Source organism: Lutjanus erythropterus, chromosome 4 (assembly GCF_056507025.1).
Source record: "Lutjanus erythropterus isolate fLutEry1 chromosome 4, fLutEry1.hap2, whole genome shotgun sequence".
NCBI lineage: Eukaryota > Metazoa > Chordata > Actinopteri > Lutjaniformes > Lutjanidae > Lutjanus > Lutjanus erythropterus.
The window spans coordinates 12487295-12514094 of record NC_139320.1 but is presented as its reverse complement, the minus strand read 5'-3'; the positions used below and the strand labels follow the sequence as shown (position 1 = coordinate 12514094).

The window sequence follows — 26800 nt, the reverse complement described above, 5'->3', positions numbered from 1 at the left end:
TCAATTCCGGAATCTTACTGTTAAGCTCTTAAACAGTAGAACTCCTGAGACGCCCTCTTTTGGTCCACGGGCCGTAGGTTGAGAACCACTGCAGCGGCTTGTCTCTGTCCATGGTGCCGAAATTAAATTAAATTAAATTACACCCATCAAAACACGTTGTGTAGAGTTCAATTTCCAGAAAGTTGAAAATAAAAAAGGCCTGCCTCCATGTTATTTGTTTTAGTTTATGTTTTTTTCAATGAGTTATTACAGCAGTCTGTTTTTCTTTGTACTCCTCCCACGCTCTCTGTATTGATCCTGTTCAGAGAGTCGACGTACAGCTGATCTGGGCTGGTCCCTCCAATCAGCTGAGCTGCTGACTCTGTCGTACGATGTTCTGCTCACGGTGGCTTGTTTTCATCATTTGGCTGCTCGGCCGCCGTCCTCAGCAGCAGCCTGATGTCTCAGTCGGTGGGCGAGGAGGAAGAAAGGTGCGCATGTAGAAAATGGACTGCGCACTTCCCTCCTGGGCTTTCATATCGACCGATCTGAACACATCCTCCTCCTCATGATGCTCGACGCGGATGTTGCAGCAGGGAGCGGTTTCGCCAGAGGAGCGCGGTGCCATGCATCGCGGCGGTTTTGCATTTTTACGCAGCTATCTCGCCTCTAATCAAACGGCGTCACATGCAGCTGAAAAGCACTTTAAAGCCTCGGATAAAATGTCTCTGGGTGAACGTCGCAGCCGACAGGATTTGGACCAGCGCTGGAGGCCAGCATGCTCGGATCGGAGGACGTTTTTATAACGAATCATATTTATTAGATTTTGGCACTTAACATCAATTCAAAGGTAAGCAGAGACATTTGCATCGACTTAATATCAAATGAAACGGCTGAGTTATTGATCTCGCTGCATCCTGACTTAAGGTGCATGGTTTCTGTTGATTTCTCTGGTCATCAATACCTTATTTATAGCTCTCTCCTGACCTCAATACACAACTTGCACTTCCTTCTTTCCATCTCTGGCTGACATAAGCAGTGTTCACACTGTGAGAAAGTGACATTTAGCAGTAGGAGCCTCAGCTTTACAGAGCAATATGAAGTTAGAAAAGGTTAGATGGATGCTGGTGGAGTAAACACATGATCTATCAGTCTCATGATCCCTCTGATTTCCCCCCTCTGTGTCTCCAGACTCAGCCATGGCTGATGACAGCAGCCTGTCTCGACAGATAGGGAGTGTGGAGAGGAGCATGGTGTTTCTCAGGCAGGAACACCTCACTTTACTCCACGGCCTCCACCTGGAGATCCTCTCCCTGCAGAAACGATGCTCAGGTGAGTGACACACGGCTGCTGCTGTCACTCTGTGTGTGTGTGTGTGTGTGTGTGTGTGTGTGTGTGTGTAGGCCAAGAAACCTTTATGTGACCCCAAAATTTTGCATTGAGGAAAGTACTTTGTGACTTATTTAAACTACTTTTCCTCTTTACGACAAGCGTCTATCATACAGAGCCTCAACGATTAATGGAGAAATCAATTAGTTGTCAACTCTTAAATAAATCTGCAACTTTTTTGATGACCAATTAATCAGTTTGAGTATTTTTTTAAAAAAGAAATAGCTGTCAAAATTCCCTGATTCCTGCTCCTTAAATGTGAATATCTTCTGGTTTCTTTAGTCCTCTATGACAATAAACTGAATATTTTTGGGTTTTGGACGAGAGAAGATGTTTGAGGATGTCATCTTAGGCTTTGGGAACAGTGATGAATGCTTTTGCCATTTTCTGATGTTTTATAGACCAAACAACTAATCAATTAATCAAAAAAATAATCGACAGATCAATCAACAATGAAAAGAAATGTTAGTTGCAGCCATAATACTATATGTATGTCACAAACACTAAAGACTAGAGAGTTTTAAAATAATTTATTAATACTTTATGGATAGATATGCTGTAAGGATATATTTACTGATCTGTCACCAGTTAACTATTATTATTTTTTATCTGTCTATTCAGTAATGAAAAAATGCCTCTGTTTCACTGAGATGTTCTAAAGCAGCTTGTCATGTCCAAGCAACAGACCAAAAATCACATATATTCCATTTATATCGATTTGAATGACAAATCATTTTACTTCTAATGAGCTCACATATAAGTGAAGGTGTCAGGTTGATCCTCTGCTTTTGCTGCAATGGTTCTTTATTAATCCGTCAGGAACCCTCTCATTGACCCCCTACCCTCAGAGAGAAGATTTACAAAGAGTTTTAATTACAGACGTGGTGTATTATTGAAAAGAAGACAGGTCTGTGACCCTTTTTAATGAGGTGTTTTCACTTTTTAATAATCCACCAAGCCTGCAGATATTCTCACAATTCTATCGAAGCAGAGCCTTAAATAATTAGTTTGTTTTTAATGATTTCCCATCCATTTGGTGAACCACATGACCAATATATTTGTCACTCTGTGCATTTATTTCAAGTAGAGACACTAAATCTACATGTGCTCACAGGCCTCATTGTTCCTTCTAATGTGTGTGTCTGCACCATCAATCAATGCCAGACAATGACTACATGGTGATGTCATGCTACAGTTCCTGTAGATTGCATCATTTCCTGTTTCAGGCCTAATGGATATGCCTTCCATTTAATCAAGCACGCAAGTGCACATGGAAACATATACACGGACGCACGCACACGCACACACACACACACGTTCAAATTACTATACTTGTGGGGGTGTTCTATTTAATTTCGTTAAATCCCTGGAGGATTGACTTATCCTTCACTAACATTGTTACATGCCTACACCGATCACTCACCCTAACCATAGCCTGGTCATAATTTTACCCTAAAACCTAGTCAAAAAAGTAAATTAAATTAATATTTAATGATTTAGGGGGGTGGCTTTGTGTCTGCAGAGTGAAGGAGAATCCCCTTATGTGCAGGGAAAAAAGCATGCACACTCACACACACACACACACACACACACACACACACACACACACACACACACACACACACACACACACACAAAATACACAATGCATACAGATTTCATTTAATTGTCACACACACAATACATCCTCAGAAAGATGCATTCAAACATATCCATCCTGGTTAATCCATAGATCTCACAGTTTAGTAATCCATATGAACGGGATTGTGGTTAACAAATACAGGAGTGGAAATCAGGGGGGAAGGGGTTGTCTGTCTGTGTGTGTGTGTGTGTGTGTGTGTGTATGTGTGTATGTGTGTGTGTGTGTGTGTGTGTGTTTGTGTGACAAAGAGAGACAGATAGGTTGAGATGGCTTAGAGCCAATGTGACCAGTTGTGTTGAAAACGACCCCCTCCATCACTTTGTTGCTGTGTGGCACGATCACATCTGGTCAATAAAGCTGTTATTGGTGGTGGTCACAGTATGTGTGTGTGTTTGTGTGTGTGTGTGTGTGTGTGTGTGTGTGTGTGTGTGTGTGTGTGTGTGTGTGTATGTGTGTGTGTGTGTGTGTGTGTGTGTATGTGTGTGTGTGTGTGTGGTGTTGACAGCCACAGAGAGAAAGAGACTAACACACCAACAAAGACAGTGTGTGTTTCTTACTGTTTACTCGTCCTCTCCTCCTCCGTCTCTTGTCTCCACGGGGTCTCCCACTGTGAGCGCAAAGGGCAGCCCAAATGCTACTGTTACATATTGTTTATATTTTTTGTCCACATTGAAGTAAAGGGATAGTTCAGATTATTTGATGTGCAGTTGTATCAGGTACTTATCCATAGTCAGTTTATTACCTACAGTACATGGCGGTTGGCTGCCCACAATTTGGAGAAGCAGAGATGAGTACCAGTGTAGGAACATAAGCAGTGAACTGAATAACTTAAATAAGGTCCACCCAAAAAACCAATGTTGATTTAAGTGTTTGCTTTAAAATATTTTCATTGCTTTATGTTGCTATCAGACAGCCTTTCCTGACAGGAAATTGCCAAATATCACTCTCTCCAAAACAACTTAACTGAACCAATCTGTCCTTTAAAAAAAAAAAAAAACAAAGTCACACAGTACCACAAACAAACTAACCAATCAATGCAGCTGTAGACCGGCAGCTCCTGTGGTCTGTGAGGTAAAATGACTGATTTTGCTTTTGGAGTTTGGTTGGCTTGGAGGAGAGCAATATTTAGCAGTTTCCCATCAGAAAAGACTGTCTGACAGCAAAGTAAAGCGGTGAAAATATTCTCAGTTATAACCTACACTCAAACTGATTTTTTTAGGAGTATATTTGTGTAGATGGCTAAAATATGTTTTGCTGCTGACCCTGTCCACAGCAGTCCATTGCTTAGCTTCCACACTGGTACCCCTCTCTGCTTCTCCTAACTGGGTGTGTGCCAACCACCCTCCACTGTAGCTAATAAACTGACAGTCGATAAATATCTCATACAACCCCACATGAAATAATCCAAACTATCCATGTAAAGTTATATTTTTGTCAACCATCAGCTCCAAGAAAACAGGACAACATGTGGCCAAACCCTCAGAAAGACAATAGTGTTAATGATAAAAATAATTTAGCCAATAGAGAAGTCTCTGGAGAGCTTCACCGCATTTTCTCAGTGGCACCAAACAAACATATTCCTTCCTTAGATCTCATCAACACAAATGTAAATCTTCATCCTGCAGCTGCTGGAGTCATTAATCTGTTCTCTGGCTTGTGTCTTCCTATAATGCGGCCTTTCATTTCCACATTCCTCAGAGGTTTCTGAGGGACTGCATATGCAGGGACATTATTATACCACACTCTCTAAAAACACACATCTCTTTCTGCCGAGCAACTTTAAAGCTTCTTATGATGCTCCCATGCCAGGGTGAAAATCTGTTAAAAGGTTTTGCAGGCAAATGTCTGTTTTTTTAAAGGCAAAGTAAGATCAAATGGCCGCTATGCATCCCTGTGGATTTCCAGTATGCAAGGCAAGGTTAGTTTATTTGTAGCCTATAGAACCTTTCAACAACAAAGCAATTCACCATGCTTTACTGCGAGATATAAAAGGCAAAAGAAATACACAAGGCAAGATATAAATACACATTTAAGTATGATTTATAGGAGTAAAAAAAATCAAAGAAGTCTTGATCTAAATGAGCTTCAGGAGACTTTGTTTGTTTCAGATATGTGGTGCATTGAAACTGAATGCTGCTCGTCTGTGTTTAGTTTTGACTCTGGGACAGTAAGCAGACCTGTTCCAGACGATCTGAGATGTCCAAACAGTTCATAACAGACCAGCAGATCAGAAATATTGTGGACCTTAACCATTCTTTCCAAACCAACAGTAGAGTTATAAGGTTAATTCTTTGACAATCAGAAAGCCAGTGTGATATGATCCACTCTCCTGGAGTCATATTACAGAAACTATGATAGGATTGTTCCCAGTGGTATTACAGAAGCAAAGCCTAACTAATTTTAGAAATTCATCTTATCATATCTACTTCATCCTATCTTATCTTTGTCTCGTAAAACCTTTAGAGAAACCTTAACAGACATCGTTACAGTGGTGGAGCCTATTGAAGATAAAACTATGGGCAGGTTTTTAAAGTCCTTTAATTCTTGATTTTAAGGTGATAGTAGGCTGATTTTATAATCTTAATGTGGATGTTGAAATTTAGGTCTAATTCCACAACTACACCAAGAGCCAGTTAAGAGCTGTGTCCTGCTGAGCACCGGGATTGATGAGGTGTTCTGTGGAGCAGGTCAGCCTGTTGTGGCGCAGATTTCAGGGCGCTGGGTTTTGACTATCACTTGTCCTCCCATTTCGCAGGGAAATTATTCTTTGGCTTTGCAACAAGAAAGCTGAGGAGAAAACTCCACTTGCAGATTTACTGCCTGACAGGCTGTCCAGCTGTTTCTGTTGACCACTGTTTTACATTTATCAACGGTAAAGTGGTGTCAGTCCCACGCAGTCCATTCACTTTGACATTCACCTCTAACTGGTTGATTTTGGTTTCAAGCACTGCAATTTTCTGTAGAAGTTTGTGAAAGTTGCCCATGGAGAAGGGCAACATCTTCCTGCTTTAGCTTTAGTTAAGTCCCAGGTTTCCATTCACTAGCAAGAAGTTAGTGCTGTTGGTGGGTTGTGTGGTACTGAAAAAATAATAAGTGTTGAAAATCCATGATTTTCTAAGTGGGGGGGCACCAGGTGGACCTCAGAAAATTGGGGAGAGGGTGGGGGAAAACCTGGAACCTAGTGCTGTTTGGGAGGCCTTGGCATGAAATATTTGTGAACCCCTGTCACAAACCATTGTCCATAATTTCTAGCAGAAAAACAAGAAATTTAAGCAGTGTGGAGAGCAAGCAGCTAATCTTCTGCACTGGGAGAAAATGATACTGAAAATTGCAAACTTTCTTGTTTTCTTTTTCTTTTTTCTTTTTTTTTTTTTGCAATTTATGTTTTTTTTTTATTGAGAGAATTTCATAAGTCATTCATCATTCTGACTTACAACATAGGCATTTTATATCATGACTCTCAGTTATTTTTGTACATACATAGCTTTTTGTTCACATGGGTGTTTCCTTGTGAAAAACCTTGCCGCATTACATTTTTGGGAGCAAATTCTTTGGAACAACCACAACAAAAACACACTGTATAAATGGATCGAAGGTCAGTGATAAACAAATTACAGTTTCTGTAAATACCCACAACAAACTCCCTGAAATCCTTCCTGTAATTACCTCTTGCCAGCTGACTTGAATGTCTTCCTCTCTGTTAATACATTGCAAGGTTTACAGATATAAAATGAGGTGATGAGGAGCCTCGCTGTGAGGACAGGTGCTGATAGGCTAATGCAGTTTGCAGGTGTGATAGGTGTTTGCTGCCAGCTCACTAATGTGTAGCCTGGAAGGGTACTGCAAGGTTGAGCTGACGATGTTGCTGTGCATATTAGCTCGGTCTTTTTACTGCTGACCTCTCTTTTATAGTCCTTAACTCTCAGTGTTTCCTCATCAGCATAAAGGCGCTTATACGCTTATTCTCTCTCCTCTCAACAACAACATTAATCAATTTTGGGGTTTTTTTCTTTGATGTAACACGTTTATTGTGTGTCACACAAATCAATTTGGTGTGTGTGTGTGTATCCTTCAAGATATCTTTGCAAACATTCAAGGTCAAGGCATGAAACAAAAACCTTGAATGCTCAGTGAGGCAGTCGGAGATAAGCCTGACCTACAAAGCTTCACACATTCTGGATGCTGCTGCAATGTGCTGAGCTCCTCGTTTTCATTGTTTGACTGTTGTTTCAAGAAATATTTCCTCGAGCCGATTGCCTGCAGTTAAATTAACCTCATAAGTGCTTCTGGCAGTTGTGAATGAGGATAATAGCTGGAGATAAACAGGAGAAAACTCCCACAAGAAGTCTGCCACCATTGGCAGTCAGTTCAGTACTCAACCAGCAATCAGACAGTCTGTTTTTCTGGAACTGCCTGTCTGGGGTTCTTCCATTACCCCCGTCCTTCTTTCCTCCCTTCCTTCCCCCCTTCCTATTCCCTACTATCTTTCTTCATCCCCTCTGTCCTCCCCTCTTCATGCCAGCTGCATGGGTGGGCGTGTTTTGCTGACTGCAGAGGGAAGGAGACAGGGTGTGACAGGGAGAGCAAGAGGAGAAGAAAGGCTAGGAACACATGTGGTGCTCTACATTGAACTAAACTCTCTTCTGTTTATTACAAAATGCAAAAAAAATATTTTATTTACAGTTTCCTAATTTTCAGTGCTGCAACTAATGATTATTTTCATCATCGCTGAATCTGTCAGTTATTTTCTCAATTAACCAATTAGTTGTTTGGTCCATAAAATATGATAAAATATTGAAAAATGTCAATAACTATTTCCCAAAGTCCTAGGTAACATCCTCAAATATCTTGTCCACAACCCAAACTTTTACCTTTTTTAGAATTAGATAGATATGCAATATGTAATAAATTTTTCCAAATAGCAATTTAGAGCCATACACTGCATATTAAGTAAGGGATAATATACAGTGAGCAAGTCATTATTGTGAACTAAATCCCAACAGGATGATGCAGGACCCTGATGTGAAGCTTCGCATCATCATCCTGCCAGGGGTTATTTTACAATAATGACCTGCTTGCTGTATATCATCCTGATAAATAGCACTGCAGGCTAGGGTAAAATATGTATTTTTGATTTTAGGGTTCACTGTCCCTTTAACAGACAGTATGGATAGATAAATAGCACTAGAAGCCAGAGGTCTGGGGGTGAACTGTCCCTTTAACATCAATTTAACTGTTATAAACATCTATGTCCTCTACAAATGTGTTAATGATTTCTCACGAGTCATAATCAGACATGCACGCAGAGAAGCGAGTATTTCAACTTAACAAGTTTCTTTAATCTTTGATGACATATCATGGTCAATTTATGATAAATTACAGTAAATATATTACAGATTTCTCCTTTAAACTAGCTGACGATCATCAACCATGGTTCATTGAACAGACTCATATTTCTGGCCAGATGAAATTGAAGCAGGCCAAATCTATGACAAATTCATCTAAAAATTACTGGAGCCGTGCACACACACACACACTCACACTCACACACACACACACACACACACACACACACACACACACACACGTTTCAGCTTGAGTGTGTGCTGAAAGCTGAATGTGGATATTTATCTGCAGGCAGGCCTCTCTGAATTACCATCAAAATGACTGACAGGCCAGACACGACCAGCAGTCTGACCCCCACAAGAGACTCCAAGCCGAAATATTTTTATCAGTGAAAAAAAATCCAACACTGCTAATAACCAGTCTGATACATTATCCTCTCAAAGACAGAAACCATTAGCTGCTGTGTTGCACTGACACAAGATATAATCCATCCAGTATCTAAAAATGCCTGCGTGCCAGACATCACGTCACATAATATTTGGATAATCCTAATCATGTTGGTGAAGTATCCCCCAGTAACACCATTCAGCTCAACAACTTCTTCCTACACTGCAAAAAATAAGTTGTTTGTGATCAAAAGTGTTTTATTGTCCAATAAAATTCAGACAGGCAAGTTGCTGAGTGTCCAGAGTCTACTGTCTGTCTGTGTTTTTATGGCGTACATATGGCAGACATAATGGATGCAAAAGCCGTCCTCTAATGCAAGGGATAAAAGCCATCTATAATTTGACACAGTCTAATATTATTCAGAAGAAATACAAACTACACAATACACAGCAGAAAGTCAACCTCCTTTATACAAATGTGATAAAAAAAAATCACTCGAGAGCCTCTCTATTAAGCAGTTCTCCTTATAAAATCATATATCACCTTCATAATCCATCTGTCTGCACAGGGTGAAGTGTGAAAGTGTGAAATAAAGCTGTGAAAATGTCTAAAATCTGCCACAACCAGGGTAAAGCTACATCAGATCAATGTTTTAATGCAGCTCTGCTTACATTTCTTAAAGGCAAGCATTTCCTATTTGTTTGGTTTGCATTTCCTCTTGAAACAGATTGCACAGCCAGTATATTTTATTTAAGTGGATATTGATTTCACTGAGAAATGCTAATAATGCTAATATGTCTTATTGAGGTTACAGTAAAGGACTTTTTTCCCTGTCACACTGTGACAAGCAATGTAACATTATTGGCCAAGTCTGTGACACAGTCTTTGATGTAAAGTTTCAGATTTAGCTTCATACATTATGTATGAGTTCACTGAAAATGTGCTGGAAAACTGCACCGAGCATCTGTTATGCTCACCAGCAACAGCAAACAGAAAATGTCAGCACACAGTCTTAATAAGACATTTCAGCACCATTAAGCATCTACACCGAAGCTCTAACAATATGTTTTCATGTGTTTTTTTTTATATTTCTGTCTCTTTAACTGCTCTCTTCTGCTTTTTTGTCTGTCTCTTGTGGTTTACAGAGTTGACAAGTGAGCTGAAGGTGAAGCCTCCAGGCAGAAGCCAAATAGGTTTGTTAAAAAAAAATCTCTCAGTGCTCACATCCTTCTTCATGCATCTGTTTCTCTTACTTGCTCAACTCCTTTGTGAATCAGCTCTCCTTCTTCATGAAAAAATGACACATGTCCCAGGTTCAACAACCCCATCCTGTGAACTGTCACCAACACGTCACAGTTACACAAACATCCTGATTCCTTTGCACCTTATAGGTCAACACTCTACAAAATCAGCTATCTAACAATATGTTAGGGCAACTGAAGTCTACGTTTATTAAGACTACTCAAACTGCTTGTGTGATCCTTACACAAGAACTAGAAACACTAGAAACACAAAAAACAAAACAAAATGGCATCCAACATTTAGGAGTGAATGGAAGCAGGAGTTCAAGCAGCTAGAATATGACACATCTATGGATGAAATGTACTGTCGTGTGTGCCACCAGTTTGCTCAACTAGCTGAGAAGTCTAGCTTGTTTTTCATCAGAAACAATGCCTTCAGGAAACACCACATCACATCACAGATGTGACTATATGAAACTTTTACAGTTCACTCAGCAACTTTCTTTAACTATCTTCAAAGTTTGGTTTGTTTTCAGCATAGAAAAGCCTTGCCATTGTATTTCTTTACATGGGAAAGTAGGAAGTTGACTTTTGTTTTTTGACTTTTGAGAGGTGAGAGAGTGGGGGGGGGGTAACATGCAGCAAAGGGCCACACATGGGAGTCGAACCAATGGCCACTGCTGAGGACTCACAGCATCGTTATATGGAGCATACCAACTAAATAGGAAGTGTCAGTTCATAAGAAAAGTGGACAGCACAAGTGTCACAGTTAAGAAAGGCTGTGTTAAGTTATTTCTAAATTCCCTTTTCTTCATTGCTTTTACATAAATTTACATTTGGGCCACCAAAAATATATCTTGGCTGCCAAATTTAGGGGCTTGAGCTGATAAAAATATTAGCATCCATTCTTGATGTCCACCATAACTGTATTCCTGGTGTCCCTCTCTGCCCATCCTCCATCTCCCGGGGGACAGATCTCTGTCAGCCACCCTCCTCCCTCTTGTCACCCATTCCTCTGGGCCTCCAGACCATACACAGGCCGGATCAGGGGTGCAAAGTGCGTCCGTGTTTCCCTGTGTGTGTCTATTAGCTCTTAACTGTGTGTGTAATCTTTCTGTTTGAAAAGACTTGGTCACAGCTGTGTGTGGGACCACGCTCCTTGCGAAGATACTGCAAAGACAGCACGCCTCGACATATTTGGCTCATAGCTGACGTTTGCAGGACCATTTGTGGCGTCTGGATGCAGGGATGCAGAGATAGGCACCATTTTGTCACAGTGAATTAAAGACAGAGCAGAGACAGAGAAGTCAAAAGGCGGTGTGAATGTGTGTGAGTGCTTGTAGAGAATTAAACAGGGAGCCGTGCTTGGCTGCATTACTTAGTCATTAGACCCCCATCTCCTTTTCCAGGACAGGTTATCCCCCAATCCATCAATACAGTACAGCCCTCTGTTCTCCTCCCACCCTGACAAATTGATCCATCCTCTTTTTCTTTTGCTGCTCTCGTTTTTCCCTCAGTCGTCCCAGCGGAGGTGTCCACTTACAGACTTTGCTGAGAACACGAGAGACGTAGCGCCAGGAAAAAAAGAGAGAGAGGAAGAGGTGGAAGGAAAGAGGTAATGAGAGGTAGCAAGGAGTGCGATTAAGGGAAAAGACAAGGCGGCGGGATGCAGTCAGCTGCAGACACGGAGGAGGAGGGGTTTGGGGTATAGACGGGTATTAAGATTACATTAGGTACTGTAGTCTATAGTTAGCATATGAGCTCAACCTGGGTGTGGCGATGGGCGACAGAAAACCTGAGACTGATCAGTCCTCAAAGGATCCATCCTGGGAGAGAGGGGATCGAGGAAATAGAAGGAAGGAAAGGGATATTAGAAAAAGAAAATCACAGATGAAAAAGGACTTAGGGATGAAAGAGAAGTCGTACAGACAAAAAAATAATGCAAAAAAGACGACTGACTAGAGAGAAAGCTAGAGCAAGGGGAAAAAGTAGATGATAAAGAAATAAGACCTCAAACCCAAAAGCTTTTATCAATGTTTGAAGCACCCTATTACATTTAAGCCTAATACGGAAAGCCGGCTTTATAGCTTCACCTCCAGGACTCACCAAACCTCCCACCGCCCATCGGGATTCTCCTACCCAGCAAACCTGACCTATTTCTATGGGTGGAGACATCGGTGCTGGCCTCTGTGGATGTAATCTCCTTCTCCTCTGGCAAGCTCCAGCTCAGTCAGCCCTGAGGTTGCTGCACTCACTTTTCATCCATACCTCCCTCTCCTCTGGGGAATTTTACCGGAATGAAAGAGCACAAAGGTTGTCTACAGAAGCAAAAAAAAAAACAGAAGAAGAAGCAGTATGCTGCGTGAAAGCTGACCTTGGCAGAGAGGTTGAAGTTCATGTGGAGGGGAGGCCCTAATCTGTTTTATCTCTTGGGAACAATGCCTATATCAGCACTAGCTGATAATATAGAATTTAGCCAGTGGACTGTTTTGAGGTGAGAATGTATCAGATTTCAAGGACTAGCTTTATGTGCAGCGTGTTATGAACCTGTGGTGCACATGTAGGATTATGCACATACATCCAAACCACAAGAGAACAGAGCCAAAAGAGCAAATATGTTTATCCAGTATCCACTTATTTATTCAGTGCACTGCAGTGAGTGTTTTAAGCGTAGCTGCTCTTCATCAGACTAGAGTGACACTGCACTATGCCATTTTATATGCAAATGATACAGTCACATGATGAGCAGAGGTGGCAAGAGCACTGTATTTTAATGTACTGCACTCAAGTAGCACAGTACAGTAGTAAGTACAGATACTTCAACTGATTCAACTTTTCTCAAGTAAAGGTGAAAAAGTACAGGCTCTGAAATGTACTCAAAGTATAAAAGTAATAAGTTGCCCTCTGAAAATCATTTCTACCATCTGTTTTTGTGCAAAGCCAGCTGAACCTCACCTTTTCTCCTCAGCCGAGTCTACCTCTATGTCTGTGTCACCTTGTTATGTCCGTTTCATTGTGTTATGTCTGTCATGCATGATGTCTTTTCTGTGTATTTTCGTCCATCTATCATAAATTGTCTGATTCAACAGCAACAGATAACACCAGTAAACATCCATAAAACAACTGTTGAAAAACATTTAATATATATACAATAAATGTTGCATAATAGGAGGAAAACTCAATAGGGTCTCTGTAACCACCATCAGACTTATAGGCTTTAATCATTTAATATGGAAACATACTAAACAGGTTCCTCTGCAAGCCTTATAAAGGTGCAACATTTTCAACCAGAGACCAATAGAAAAAAGAAACCAAAAGACACACATTATAAGTTGTTTACAGCAGAATAAATGTGTCTTGCTCAAAGCAGTAAAGGAGAGTCAATATGGATGACTGATCAATCATTCAAGTAAAAAATGCAGCTTCCAGCTTCCTAATGCGAAGAGTTGCTGCTCTTTTTCTGTTTCATATTAATGTAAGTTGTGTATCTTTGAAGTTTGGACTGTTGGTCAGACAAACCAGGCAGTTAAAACATCAACAAGCATGTTTATTGTAGTGCTCTTGTATTAAACTGAATTTGTTTTAAGCAGGGTTCATATTTTTTATTTCCATCCCTTACATATTGGGATATTTGTTCAGGTATAGAAAATTACACAATCTGCAATGCTAAGTCTAAATTTGAAGTATTTCTGAAAAAATGCTGGAAGAAATTTGACTGTAGAAGAAACATCTGTGTGTCGTGTGTAAATCTCTCTTAAAAACTAATCCTAAAATACACTTAAACTCAGTGATAAAGAATAAACCTTGATATATTTCCCAGCTCTAGTACAGCCAGTTGAATACCTCTGTCATACGTGTCATCTCCAGCGTCTGTCTCGACCAGCTCTAAAGCCACCATACTGAACCATTTACCAGCTCACAGATTATCCTCATCAGACCAGTGGTTTTCCAAATACTCAGACCTGGTCCCTTTAACTACTTTCATATCTGTTTAACTGAGGGGATCACAGCCTCAATGTGATCTGGACAATCTGTGAGTTGTGCCTCTATGTGTCATATGTGCTGTGGATTACAGCTGGTATGGCCCAACAAAGGCTCAACTTGCTTACAGAGGCGAGATAAGTACACTGCCTCTATGGTAATGCACACCATGTATATAACTGTGTTGTTGCTGTGTGTGGTGTGTGCTGCTTTTGTTTAATACCGTATTAAGTTGTTAAAAAGCACTCAGATTATTTTACTTATTTTTGTGAATTGCAAACGTCTTTGTATGCAGCTACACTATGTAGCATGTAGAAAAACTGAATTTTAAAGATAAAGTTCAGATTATTTTCAGTGGAGTTATTGATAGTCAGTGTATTACCTGCAGTAGATGCTGGTTGGCACGTCCCTAGTTTGGAGTAGCAGAGAGCGGCATCAGCACGGAAGCCGAGCCATGGATAGAATCAGCAACAAAACCTACTTTATCCACTTAAAAAAGGTCCACCTAAAAAAATCACTATCAGTCTAAGTGTGCTCTATATTTAGACTTTACATTGCCATCGGACCGCCTTTTCTGACGGGACACCGCCTTTAAATAACCCATGTATCACTCTCTCTTTCAATCTCTCTCTAAACCAACCCAACTCAGTAGGCGAAATTAGTCATTTCAACTTGCAGAACGTGGGAGTTGCTGGTCTACCACTGCTTCAGTCTGGTAGTTTGTTTGTGTTATTGAGTGACTTTGGTGAATTCAAACTATCCTTTTAAGTCACCCAAGTTACACAATAATACAAAAAAACCAGACTGAGGCAGTGTAGATCAGTAACCTTCTGTGTTGTGCAAGGTAAAAATACTGATTTTGCCTATGGATTTGGTAGGTTCGGAGGGAGCAATATTTGGCTTGAATAATGGTGTTTCACCGCTGGAAAATTCTGTCTGACAGCAAAGTAAAGTGGTGAAAATATTCTATATATTGCATTCCCTTAAACTGCCATTGATCTTTTTGGATGGACCTTTTTAAGTGATTGAAATACCTTTTGTGGCTGACCCTGTCCACAGCGGTTCACTACTTAACTTCCATGAATGCGTCCCTCTTTGTTTCGTCTAACTAGGGGTGTGCTGATATACTGTATATACTGTAGCTAATATACTGGCTATGGATAAGAACCTCATACAGCCCTACTGTACATAATATCTTAACTATCCTTTTAACCCCTACAGGTATGTTTATAATTAACACTTGTGTTCCTTGTCCATCTATATCAGAGTTACAGGAGGAAGAGGAGGTCCTGGAGGCCAGGTGTCGGCACCTGGAGAACCATCTGGCTGAACGGGATTGCACCTTAGGAGAGCTTCGTAAAGAGCTGAGTCACAAAGGGGCTTTGGTAGGAGCCCTCAGAGCTAATCTTAAGGAAAAGGAGCGCCATTTCCTGGAGGAGCTCAAACGCCGCAGCCACTGCTCCACCATCCTCAACACGGAGCTGCAGAAACAAACCGAGGCAGCAGCATACCTCTCCTTCCAGCTGCATGCCGCACGGCAGAAACTGCACCACCAGCGGATGCAGCAGAGGCAGGGACTCCTCGCCAGAGCCAACAGTCAGGGGGCCCAGTACGGTGCCGAGCAGAACTCCGTTTCTCCGCAGATGCTGTCAGGAGCCTCCCCTTCCTCTCCAGTGGTTAAACCCAAGCGTAAAAGTGCTCGGGCGTCTTCGAGAGTGGAGCGTGCCCGAGAGTGTGTGCCCATAGAGAAGGTGATGGGGCCGGCAGAGCCCACAGCGATGCCGGACCCTGCGCTCTTCCTCCACCCTCGAAGGCACAGGGCTCGCTCCAGGCACACTGTGGCACAAAGACAGCCTCCACTGGGCCTGGAGAAGGAGGAGGAGGAGGAGGAGGATGGAGGTGGGGAGGGGCCAGTGGAGCCCCAGGATGAAGCTGCCAGACTGGTGTCTTCAGCTGCAGCACCGCCTGCTGCTGAGACGAAGGCAGATTAGTGACTACTGTGACCTGTGCTTTTAACTGCAGTTTTATGATTATCTTCTGTCAGACTGTTAATGCTGTTAACTGTTGTTCTGCACCTTGACTGAATTGATACTGAGACTGGTTTTAGCAATTGAATTATATTAACACTTATTGTAGACACTTTTCTAATATGGACTTTGATATAACCTTAAATAACTTGCAAAGCAAAACTCAGTAAGTGTCACTTTAAGTCGGTTAGAAGTGAAGTTAGATATCTGTTTACACTGGTGTCACATGCTCAGCAAACTGTGGGGCCTTATTTCAAAGCAACCCCTTTTTGGATTTATAGTGGCAGTGAGTTTGTCTATGGTAGCAGCCATTTTAGATGGACCAGGAGGCCTGGTGTGTGCCCCAACCAACTGTGACCTTTCAAGGCCGACCATAAATCAACCATGTGACCAAATGTTTGTGTGGCCCCTGACTGAGTCACAGCTGAAAATGTCTGAAGTGGTGTGTGCACGTCTATGTGAGTCCTCCATGTGGAAAAACATAGATAGGAAGGATGTGTTTTCCCATATTTAATTTGGAAAACCTTAACTAATAGCAATAGATTTTTGTCAGATTTTTAATCCATGTGCAACAAATTCACTTAATTTTGCCATAGACAGCTGAGTTACAATTGACCTATCTCAAACTGTTAACAAGAATGAAAAATAATGTGTCCAGCCTGTGATTTGGATCCTCTCCAAGGACTGTTTCTCCAAGTTTCTCTAGTAGATTTTACCCTGCTGACAAACGTTACTGAAAACATCCTTTGAGGTAAAAATAGATCACAATTTGAATTCTACTAACCACACAGTTATGCCAAATTTTGTTATGCATTTCTGATTAATTAATAGGTTATTTCAGACCATAAGTGACACATTTTTACACTTTGGGTTGTAAAAGAACTTTGTAAAACATCCTAACCATCGTAAAAGAGAATAGCATCCTACACATCACACAGAATACAAGCACACAGATCATCAAAATATAAATACATATCACATTGCTTTATCACTCACAAAATATATCTTTGTGATTATCTTAAGAATATATTTCAACTTAATTTATCATTAATAGAGCAGCTGTTGAAGAGAAATAACAATTTCTTCAAAGACAAACTCACCTTTTTATTTTTTCAATGTTTCTTTTCTCAGTGCTTGAGGTGTAGGATGGATCAGATGGCAGCAGTGTGTAAACCTTGGACTGAACAAAACAATATTTAGTGTGTGTTTTACTGCAAGACACATTGAGGCACACGTGTGCTGCTATTCCTCTGCACTAACTGCTTTGTTTAAACAAGACACATTCAGGTGATAATAAGTTTGGACCCGTTGGACATTTGTTTCACTCAGGTGTGGTTTGTGTACTAAACACACACACACACACACACACACACACACACACACACACAGAAGAGTACATCAGCACAACTTCATAAACTGGTTTGTGTTTGAGGCTGTTGTGTTGGGGTTTCTTTTCACCTCAGGAAAAATGAGCAAACGACAATACGACTGGAGGTTTTGGTGTTTTTAACTGAAGCGTGGTCTTATTGATTTTGATTCTCCGTTTTGCTCAAATTCCCAAAGTAGCACACCAAGACAGTGACTGTGTACTGTAAATGACAAGAGGGCAGGCTCAGCAGAAAGCTGTGTGTGTGTGTGTGTGTGTGTGTGTGTGTGTGTGTGTGTGTGTGTGTGTGTGTGTGTGTGCTCTGTAATTTAAACGTGCATATGGTGGCCCCTAGTGTAACAAGGAACAAACAGCATCTTGCGAAACAAAAGCAGTAAAAGAAAATGAAATGATCATTTTAATTTACTATATTTTAATGTAGGACACAGTTTCTATGTTATTGCTTCATTGTTGTCCATTCAGTACCCTACTGTAATTACTGCCTTATAATGGAGGAGGTGTGGACATAGGAAATGCAGTGTGGAAATGTAAAAGAATTGTCACCTTTTGTTTCAGAAACACTTTTATAAGACTTTTTGGGATTTGCATATTAAGTTTTACTGTCTGTAATGTGGCACCTCAGTTAGTTTTGATTCAGTCATTTGACAGTCGGCCTGCTCTTGAGCCGTGACATCACTCAACATAAGTAACTGCAGTCCGTGTCAATGAAATGAACCTTCCTGTAGGACTGAATTTAATTGTGATTAGCTGCTGTGAGGCTTTTCTCGCCTTTTACAGCTACTGGTTAGAAGTTTAGTATTAAGTTTGTTTTTGTTTGTTTGTTTGGGGTTTTTTTGTTTTGATTTTTTTGCTGTATATCTTCGATAAAGCAATATATCAATATATTTGTATATTATTAGTAGGTCATGTCAGCTGGTTTAAGGACACTTGAGGTGTTAAACACAAACCCCAATTTCAAAAAAGTTGGGATGTTGTGTAACATGTAAATACAAACATAATGCAATGATTTGCATAAACTTTTTGACATATATTCAGTTTAATACAGTACAAAAACAAGATATTTATTGTTCAAACTGATCAATTTATTGTTCAAACTAACTTTGTTTTTGATAAATATACACTCACATTATGAATTTGATGCCTACAACACATTACAAAAAAGTTTGGATAGAGGCATGTTTACCACTGTGATACTTCACTTTTTCTTTTAACAACACTCAGTAAGAGTTTGGGAACTGAAGACACTAATTATTTAAAGTTTTTAAGGTGAAACTCTTTATCATTCTTGACTGATATACAGCTTGAGGTGTTGCACAGTCTAGGGTCTCTGCAACACACTTTCTGATTGGGAGACGGGTCTGGCAGGCGGGCCAATCTAATACCAAAACTCTTACTACGAAGCCATGCTGTCGTAACACATGCAAAATGTGTCTTGGCTGAAATAAGCAGGGATGTTGTCTGGATGGTAGATTATGTCACAGATGCATATGTCAAAACCTGTGTGCACCTTTCAGCATTAATGGGGCCTTCACAGATGTGACAGTTACCCATGATGCCATAGGCACTAACACACCTTGTGGCTGGAGGACATGATGTCCATGATCCAAAAACAATCTGAAATGTGGACTCGTCCACAGCACACTTTCCCACTTTGCATCAGTTCATTTCAGATGAGCTCAAGGTCAAAGAAGTCGACAGCATTTCTGGATGGTACAGATACACAGTATGGCTTTCTCTTTGCATAACAGTCTTAATTTGCATTTTATAGATGCAGAGAAAAACTTTAAAAACAAAAACAAAAACAAAAAAAAAGGTTTATCTGAAGTGTTCTGAAGCCCATGTAGTATTATCATTTTTATAAATGTGGGTTTTTAATGCGGTGCTGCCCGGGGGATCAAATGCTTTGCCCTTTACATGCAGAGATTTCTCTGGATTCTCTGAATCTTTAAATGATATTTTGGTTTGTAGATAGTAAAATTAAGTTAATTCAGATTGAGCGTATATTTACAAAAAACAATAAAGTTAATTAGCTTGAACTTAAAAATTGAACAGAATATTGAAAAGAATCAATATATTTTGTTTTAATTTTGGTTTTCCATGGCGTCCCAGCTTTTCTGGAATTAGGCTTTGTAGATTATATGATTGTTTAACTTTGTAATTGCTGAGCTCAGTATGTTTTGCTGAATATTTTTCTTAATTGTCTAATGGATTGTTTGATTTTATGAAGTTCTGTTGATTGTCACTGAATCTGTCATGTTACAGTTTATAAGAGGCATATCCAAGTGAGGACTGGATAATAAGCTGCATGTGAAGCGGCAGTAAGCAAATGGGCATATTATTATGCCACATGAGAGAGACTGTCTAGATGAAAACGAACTAAACCTGTCTCCTATTTATCACAGATGCAAACATGACAAGGTTTTTCATTCACCTCTCAGCTGGTAAGCCATTAGCATGACCTTGTGCACTATTCTTCCTCAAGTTTCAAGGGATAAAAGTACAAAGCTGTCTTGTTGAGAGCTGTTTTTCCCCCCAACAGGAACCCTGAACTTAGACTGTTAGACTTCATGTCTTCTTCACCACTCCACATGTCATCCAAATGAAGCGGCAGGTAGATTAAACTCTCCATCCACTTTTCATAATCCACTTAACATCCTGCATATGACATCATAGCATCATCTCACATTTTAAGGATGATGTGAACTTTGGTATTATGTAACAGGCTGGATAAATAATCCAAATACTGTTTGCCTGCTTTGAGGGGAAATGCTAATGAGCCAAAGAGGCCCACTACTAAAATTAACATGAAGACGAATGGTGTGATGCCTTAATGAAGATGTCTTTTCATGAATATTTCAGCTCAAGAGAGTCAATCTGCACCGCCTGATTTGCTTTTTCTACTTTTCCAAGCATACCACACTAAAACTCGCATCATTCAAAACATAGCAAGAAAGTACATAATTTACTCACACCCACAGGGAATGTCTTCCATATTTCTAAACGCCTATAGAATAAACATAATCCTCAGAATAATAATGCTAAGAAATGTCAGCAGGTCTCATCTTTGTGGTCAATCCTGGTCAAGGTCATGTAAGTTTATTTTGCATCTTTGTGAGACATTTCAGTGGAGTGTGGCACCATGAAGCATCTTGTTTGACATGTTATGTGGTCTCTAGCAATAATGCTGCGGGGTACTCAACATGGGCTGTTGCTCTGGGTTATGGTTTGGTCCTTGGGTGAGCATAAGCTACTGACTGATTACCGCATATACTGTGTTAGCTTCCTATAGTGATGATCTACTGTACACATAATTTGAATAAAATGAAGGATTGTCTAGTCTGCTGCCTGCTCCTTATTGTTGCCTGAAAGTTTACCAGAAGAAAACCTGATTTATAGAAGCAGTAAATAAATGTGCAGGTGATTAAACAATGGAGACGGATGGTTTATGTCATTATTATTATTATTATTATTATTATTATTATTATTATTATTATTATTATTATTATTATTATTACTATTGTTGCATATTTGTTGTTTAGTTTTATATATTTTAAAAACTCATCTAGGCATACAAATAAACATTAAATAAGGACATTTTAATAATTTATGATGGATCTATATTAAAGAAATGTTAATCATATAACAAAAAATTATGTTATATGGCACTAATACATAGTTAAGGTTGTAAAAAATATGGTACCAAATGTGATATTCCATATATTATTCTCTTTTATTTTAAACATGCAGAGTAATTCAGTGTAAATGATGAAATATTATTCAGCCATTTAGATTTGTACAATTTGTATAATCATGTTAGTAAAATACTTTGGATCTTTCTGAGAAAGCATTCAGCCTATTTGATTGAAGATGTTTTTTGAAAGAGATTAAGCCTGTATTTCCCAAAAGACTCCTAATCTGGTTATCTGCACCTTGTAAAATGTCTTCTTTATGTCAAAAGGAAAACACAACGTTTCAGCCCAAATTGGTTCTTTATTAGGAGGAGAGAAAGAGATTCTTCTGCACTTGACCAAGACCAGATTGGGCTTGAAATTAACTGCTCTTATTATAATAATGGAGACAAAATGAAAGGAACTATGTTGATGTAAGTACTTTGAGAGACTGAGATCAAAGTTGGTTGGTTTTTTTGATGAAAGTACCTGGATAAAATAGATGTGTTTTCACACTGGGCTGAAGGTACTTACACATTTTCAGTTTATTACTAACTGAGTGAAAAGTAATTTTATTTACAGCCCATATCTCTTACTTTGACGGACCGAATACTTGATGAAGTGACTCTTACGTACTGTTACCTACAGCTGTCCTCCATGTTACAGTGGTGGAGGGCGGAAGCGTATAAAGAATTTCATCATATTCTTTGCTATTCTACTGAAGACATGGGTTTTACTCTCAGGAAGCTATGGTTAAAACATGTTGGTGCTGACTCTGACTGTCCCTTAAAGGTGAGACAAGTGAGAGAGGAAATCACAGACTTTGGTCAAACAGAAGCTGCTCCCACTGCAGAAATACTCATACACAAGTCTGGTTTGTACCAGTTTATTGAACATTTTGGGAGCACGCACAACTCAGCAGTCAACAGTGCAACCAGAGGAGTGAACACTGTGGACCACGCTTAAACAAACAACATCCTGCTGCACCCTAGCTCAGCATAACAAATAAGCAAAGACCCATGTACCCCATCATCCACACACACCTGCACTAGAGCTTCATACTGCACCTCACTTCAGTGGACCACAGCCTGTCTGACTACTTGCATCCTGGATTCATATCCTGAGCTACTGCACTACTTCAAAATGCATCTTATCTAAAGTATTAAAAGATGTAAAGACTTTAAGATGAGTCTGCTCTGTTACCTCATTCCGAGGCCTTATCTTGAAGACAGACCCCGTGTTGTGCTGTGATCAGTCTCCCCAAATTTGGTCAGCTGGACTCTTGGGTTGCATTGTGCAGGTTAAAATGGGCTTGGGTGAATGGACAGGTTTGAGGCTGGTTTACCATGACTTAGGAAACTTTAGACTTTTAAAAACATTAAAAATCAAAGTATATTAAAAATATATTCATAAATTGAGTCCTTAGTAATGCAAACATATTCAGTTACTCAGCACAAGTCTGTATTTTCAGAGAGCTCTATGTTTGCAACATTACATCATTATTTGTTTGGCTTTTTGATTTTGGCTTTCCTTTCTTTTTTTCCTAATCTCTGTCTCCTTGCTCTCTTTGTGTGTCTGCATGTGTGAAGTTGGCATACTACCAAGGCTTGTTGCAATTTACCAGTTTAGATAAAAACCTGTTATCTTTGTTGTTTGAGCTGTCCTTTTATTGATTCATTTGTTTTTTTTAAGGCAGGAGGCAGAATTGGGAAATAATTGCATTGTATGTGCACACTCACAAAGACTTGAATAGTTTTATTATTTCATATTGAAAAACTGTGATGAACCACAATATGGTTGCTATTTTTTATGAATTCAGTGAAGTATTACTTATTATAGACAAACAGAATTTAGGCAGATCTTGAGCAATTATTGGACTGGAAAACATCAAACCAATCTGACAACACTGGTTGCCATTTTATAAGCAGATTCTTGAACTTATATATTTCATAATGTTACAACACAGCGAAATAGGGCAAATTAGTAGGGATGTTAATCACAAGTTTAATCACAATACAATATTGTATTGATTCTTTGGACAATGACATGATACTTACTGATATTACACAGCCTGTCCAGTACAATTTCAATTTGTTTCAATTAAGGGACCTAACACAGACATGCCATGGTAATTTCAAAATAAAGGCGTTTCTTAAAGATGATGATATAGATTTATATTTTTTACTTTGGATCGGTTAATCATTAAATTAAATTAAATTATTTAATTAACCATCAACAATTTTAATAATGAATTAATTAGAGTTACTTTTTAAAGAAAAAAATCTCTGACTCCAGCTTCTCAAATGTGACCATGTTTTTGGTTCATTACTCCTCTATGACAACAAAATGAATATCTGTGAGTTGTGTACAACACAGGACAGTGAAAATAATTGTTCATTAAAGCCATAATTGAACGTGTTAGTGATTAGATGAGTCACTGCTGTATTCCTGACAGAGTGGTGGAGATTGACAGGAGCTGATGGGTCAGACTGTCTAATTTGTTTGTGTTGATCCTTTTTTTTTTTCTTTCCTCTCTGTCATTGTTCCTGTTTCATCATCCAGTGTGAAATAAAATCTACACTGTGCACTTATTAAAAAAATCAGAGAGTAGTTTGTAAAACCCGATTTGTCGCATTTGGCTTACCGTAGCGCCACGCGTAATGTGTGGGGAGGTGCAACGCAAAGGCAAAGAGGTCAAGAGGAGGGGAGGAGAGAACCACGTGTGATCCCCACCATGTACAGCACTGTCCTTCCTCGGTAGACTTGTTTTTGTAAGCTTGTACCCTTCGCATGTAGCCAGCTAGCCTGCGTTAGCCGGAGAAGAAGCAGATTTGTTTCTATTTCTTTTACAGACTCATAGATTAAAAGCGACACTGCTGCTGCTGGCGGATTTCTGCTGCCACACTGACTGCCGACCATGGTGAGCAAGACAGATGACATCCCGGCGTCAGTGCCTAACTGTAATCCGGTTGATCTTGCGGATGAAGCCGGCGATGGAGCCCAGGACAGCAGCAAAGAAAGCAGCAAGACGAGCCTGAAGGACTCCTGCGGTTGTGGTGAGCAGAATGACTGATGCACATCTGCTGTAATAACATATACTATACATAACAGTGATTGCACCCGTCATACATACATACACACACTACCTGTACAGTTTAATATAGCAAGCATCCCCTGTGCATTAACTGTTGTAGTGTGGTTTATTGAATATTTTCTCGGTTATGTCTGAACAGCATACACGAAAGCTGGGGACATTTACATCCATGCTTTATTATGTGACTTAAAAGTCCTCACACCCAAGGTGGTGGTGGTCTGAGGTGGGGGTTCACCTCCTCCTCCCCCCAAACGTCTCCTTGGCAGCCTCTCCACCAAGTTTAGAGGTGCATCTAGCAGCATCTGCTACGTAGCTAGCTGTCCAATGTTAAATATGCGATTCCTATAGACTTATCTGTAATAACTAGCAAGCTAGCAACCTCTACATGATCGGTCCAGATCCATTTCTACACCCATGGGTCATAACTGTTAGTATGTAGTCCAACTTGACACTGACAAGCAAACAATGCTAACCCAAACAGCCGGTATGCTAGCGTTAGCCTTCTCATTGAGTGTGTAGCTAGTTAGCTCGCAGGCTTATCAGCTAGCTTAATTAGCAAGCAGTCGCTGCTCTTGTCACTGTCGGCGTGTCAGTGGCCAAAAGACAAGCATATTCATTTCAGTCTGGTGTTTTAAAGTTAAAACCCAACCCGGCTGTATAGCACATGATACGTTCACGTAACACGGTGCGTTAGCTTGTGTTGTGCTAACTCGTATGTACGCACATGTTCGGTAACAGCATGTAGGAGAAATGAACTGAAGGTCACCTTCAGTGGAGCTGCACACTACTCACACGAATACAGGGGGGGTCACACATACAGATAAGTTTTTTGGGGGGATATATGTCCCACAAGACATGCGAAATATACATTACCTATTTTAAATGTATTTAAAAGTGTTTTTAAGAGGTGTCAGGTGGATGAAGTGCACTGCGGTCGGTGGTAACACTCTTCGCGGTCCTCCACCTCTCCCCCCACCGCAGGAGATCAGATCGAGTGTCCCTGCTCGACCGGGAAGCGGAAGCCGGTTGTGATAGAAAAAGTCATGATGGTGCATGCACAGTGAGAGGGAAGGTTACGCTAATAATACATGAACAGACGTGTAAGCTGGTGAGTATACTGTCAGATAAAAGTAGTGGTGTTGGCCGGCAGGAGACTGTTGTAGAGGAGGGGAAGATTAAACGGAGGTGAGGACTGTCAGCCAGTGAAATTAACGTTACACAATTTACAGAGCTCCAGAAGTCACTGCTGCAGGCAGTCTGTCTCTGTGTGTCACATGTGGGACCTTGAATTGTCTCTGCTTGTGTCATTTCATATGAAAACACAGGAAATTTCACTGCTTTACCTGTCAGGGGATGAGCTCCTGCTGCTTTGTGGACCAACTGCGTGTTATTTTCTTCTGTTTATTTGGCTGGATGATGACTTATATATGTGCTTTCACAAGCCCACATGGAGCAGTGGCTGCTTCATTGCAGAGCTGAAACAAATAGTTGATTGATAAGTCAATCAGCAGAACAACGCTTGGCATTTATTTTACTATTTGATTAACAGTTTAGCAACATACCCCATATTCTCTGGTTCCAGCTTCTCAATTGTGATGATTTTTTACAGCTTTTTCTTATGTTATGGTGCATTTTAATATGCATAGTCTTGAGGTGTTTGTCAGGAAAATTGGGCAGCCTGGTAGTAGTATATTGCACGTTAGGAACCTATGATGGGCATTTCATGGCCCAAATAATTAATAAATTAACCTAGAATTGATATTAGCTGCAGCCTTATTTGTGATTTGCCATGAAACTGTCTGTAACTTATGGTTATTTGATTTTCTTTGTTCTGTTTTTGCTGAGCTATGGTTAGTTATTGTAAAAAATATGGTGGCATGCAAATGACTGTGTTGTACTTATCCCGCTTTCATGAATAAAAATAATGTGTGAAAAAACAAAATGGGCAGTGACAGAATTGATGACCTAAATATATCTGATAAATTGCTAGTATTGAACTGTCAGTGCAAAGATGGAACAGAACATACTACCAGCACATTGCAGAGCAGCTATATTAAGGTGAGTGTCACTTGTAGGTGTTTAAAGGGGTTTAATGCGCCCATGGGGTGAATAGTGACCTGGTTAATCTGTGGAATCACTGACACCCTGGCACCATTCCTTACCGTTTCTGCCTCAATGCTGCTGTATTCATCATGTATAGTAGGGCTGCACAGTTAATCAAAATATTATCAAAATTGCAACATGGCCATGAAGTGCTATGTCCAAATTGCAAATGCTGCAATTTTTTGGTGAAGTAAAAATGTGTGAAAAAACAGCAGTGTGATAAAGCACTACAGTGTGGCAGAGATGTCCTGGCCTACAAATCTTTTTTTTTTCTATATGTTCTGTTAGAAAGTGTTAGTTTGGTACAGATCCCAACAAATGTCACATCATCATGATTTTAATAGTTTTTTTCTCTGTGAAAAAGAAAATTGTGATGCAAAAATGTTCATTCCCACAATTCGTGAATCATATCGCAATATCTGCCAACATAATCACAGCATGTTTACTATATCATGTAGCTGTAATCTATAGCAAATTATTCCAAGAATTTTTTTATGTGTGACCTCCTGAACATAAAGAACATCTTCATGTAACCCATATTAGATTGTTTCTTGAC

The 26800-nt window shown here is 39.9% G+C and overlaps 2 protein-coding genes and 1 long non-coding RNA gene across 6 annotated transcripts in view; 2 read left to right on the top strand and 1 right to left on the bottom strand.

Annotated features, from left to right (window-relative positions):
• Positions 1–431: 431 nt before the first annotated feature.
• ccdc92ba (coiled-coil domain containing 92Ba) lies at positions 432–16531 on the top strand. 2 transcript variants are annotated; one of them, XM_084716998.1, is made up of 4 exons: positions 432–808; positions 1171–1311; positions 9889–9936; positions 15232–16531. In XM_084716998.1, exons 1-4 carry the CDS (start codon positions 667–669, stop codon positions 15954–15956), a joined length of 1056 nt encoding a protein of 351 aa, XP_084573124.1. In that variant the 5' UTR covers positions 432–666; the 3' UTR covers positions 15957–16531. The 2 variants fall into 2 exon arrangements, with proteins under 2 accessions (XP_084573124.1, XP_084573123.1); XM_084716997.1 differs by having other exon boundaries at positions 690–829.
• Positions 16532–17110: 579 nt separating this feature from the next.
• Positions 17111–23819, bottom strand: LOC146328139 (uncharacterized). Its single transcript, XR_014769972.1, has 2 exons — positions 23692–23819; positions 17111–17172 (listed from the first exon to the last, which is right to left on the bottom strand). It is a non-coding gene; the product is annotated as an uncharacterized LOC146328139 (long non-coding RNA).
• The window catches only part of cluha (CLUH binding protein of NUMT mRNA a), a 25200-nt gene continuing 22210 nt past the window's right edge, over positions 23811–26800 (top strand). For 2 of the 3 annotated variants that reach the window (XM_084716993.1, XM_084716992.1), the window contains exon 1: positions 23811–24103. In XM_084716993.1, the coding sequence (XP_084573119.1) occupies positions 23965–24103 (139 nt within the window). In that variant the 5' untranslated portion in view covers positions 23811–23964. Of the gene's footprint in view, positions 24104–25124; positions 25250–26800 lie in introns of those variants that run through there. The other variant, XM_084716994.1, reaches the window with a different exon arrangement.

Coding starts and splice junctions, on each gene's coding strand:
- ccdc92ba (XM_084716998.1), top strand. CDS start 667: ATGCAGCTGAAAAGCACTTTAAAGCCTCGGATAAAATGTCTCTGGGTG. Junction 809..1,170: donor ATCATATTTATTAGATTTTG/GCACTTAACATC, acceptor CTGTGTCTCCAG/ACTCAGCCATGGCTGATGAC. Junction 9,937..15,231: donor TCCAGGCAGAAGCCAAATAG/GTTTGTTAAAAA, acceptor CATCTATATCAG/AGTTACAGGAGGAAGAGGAG.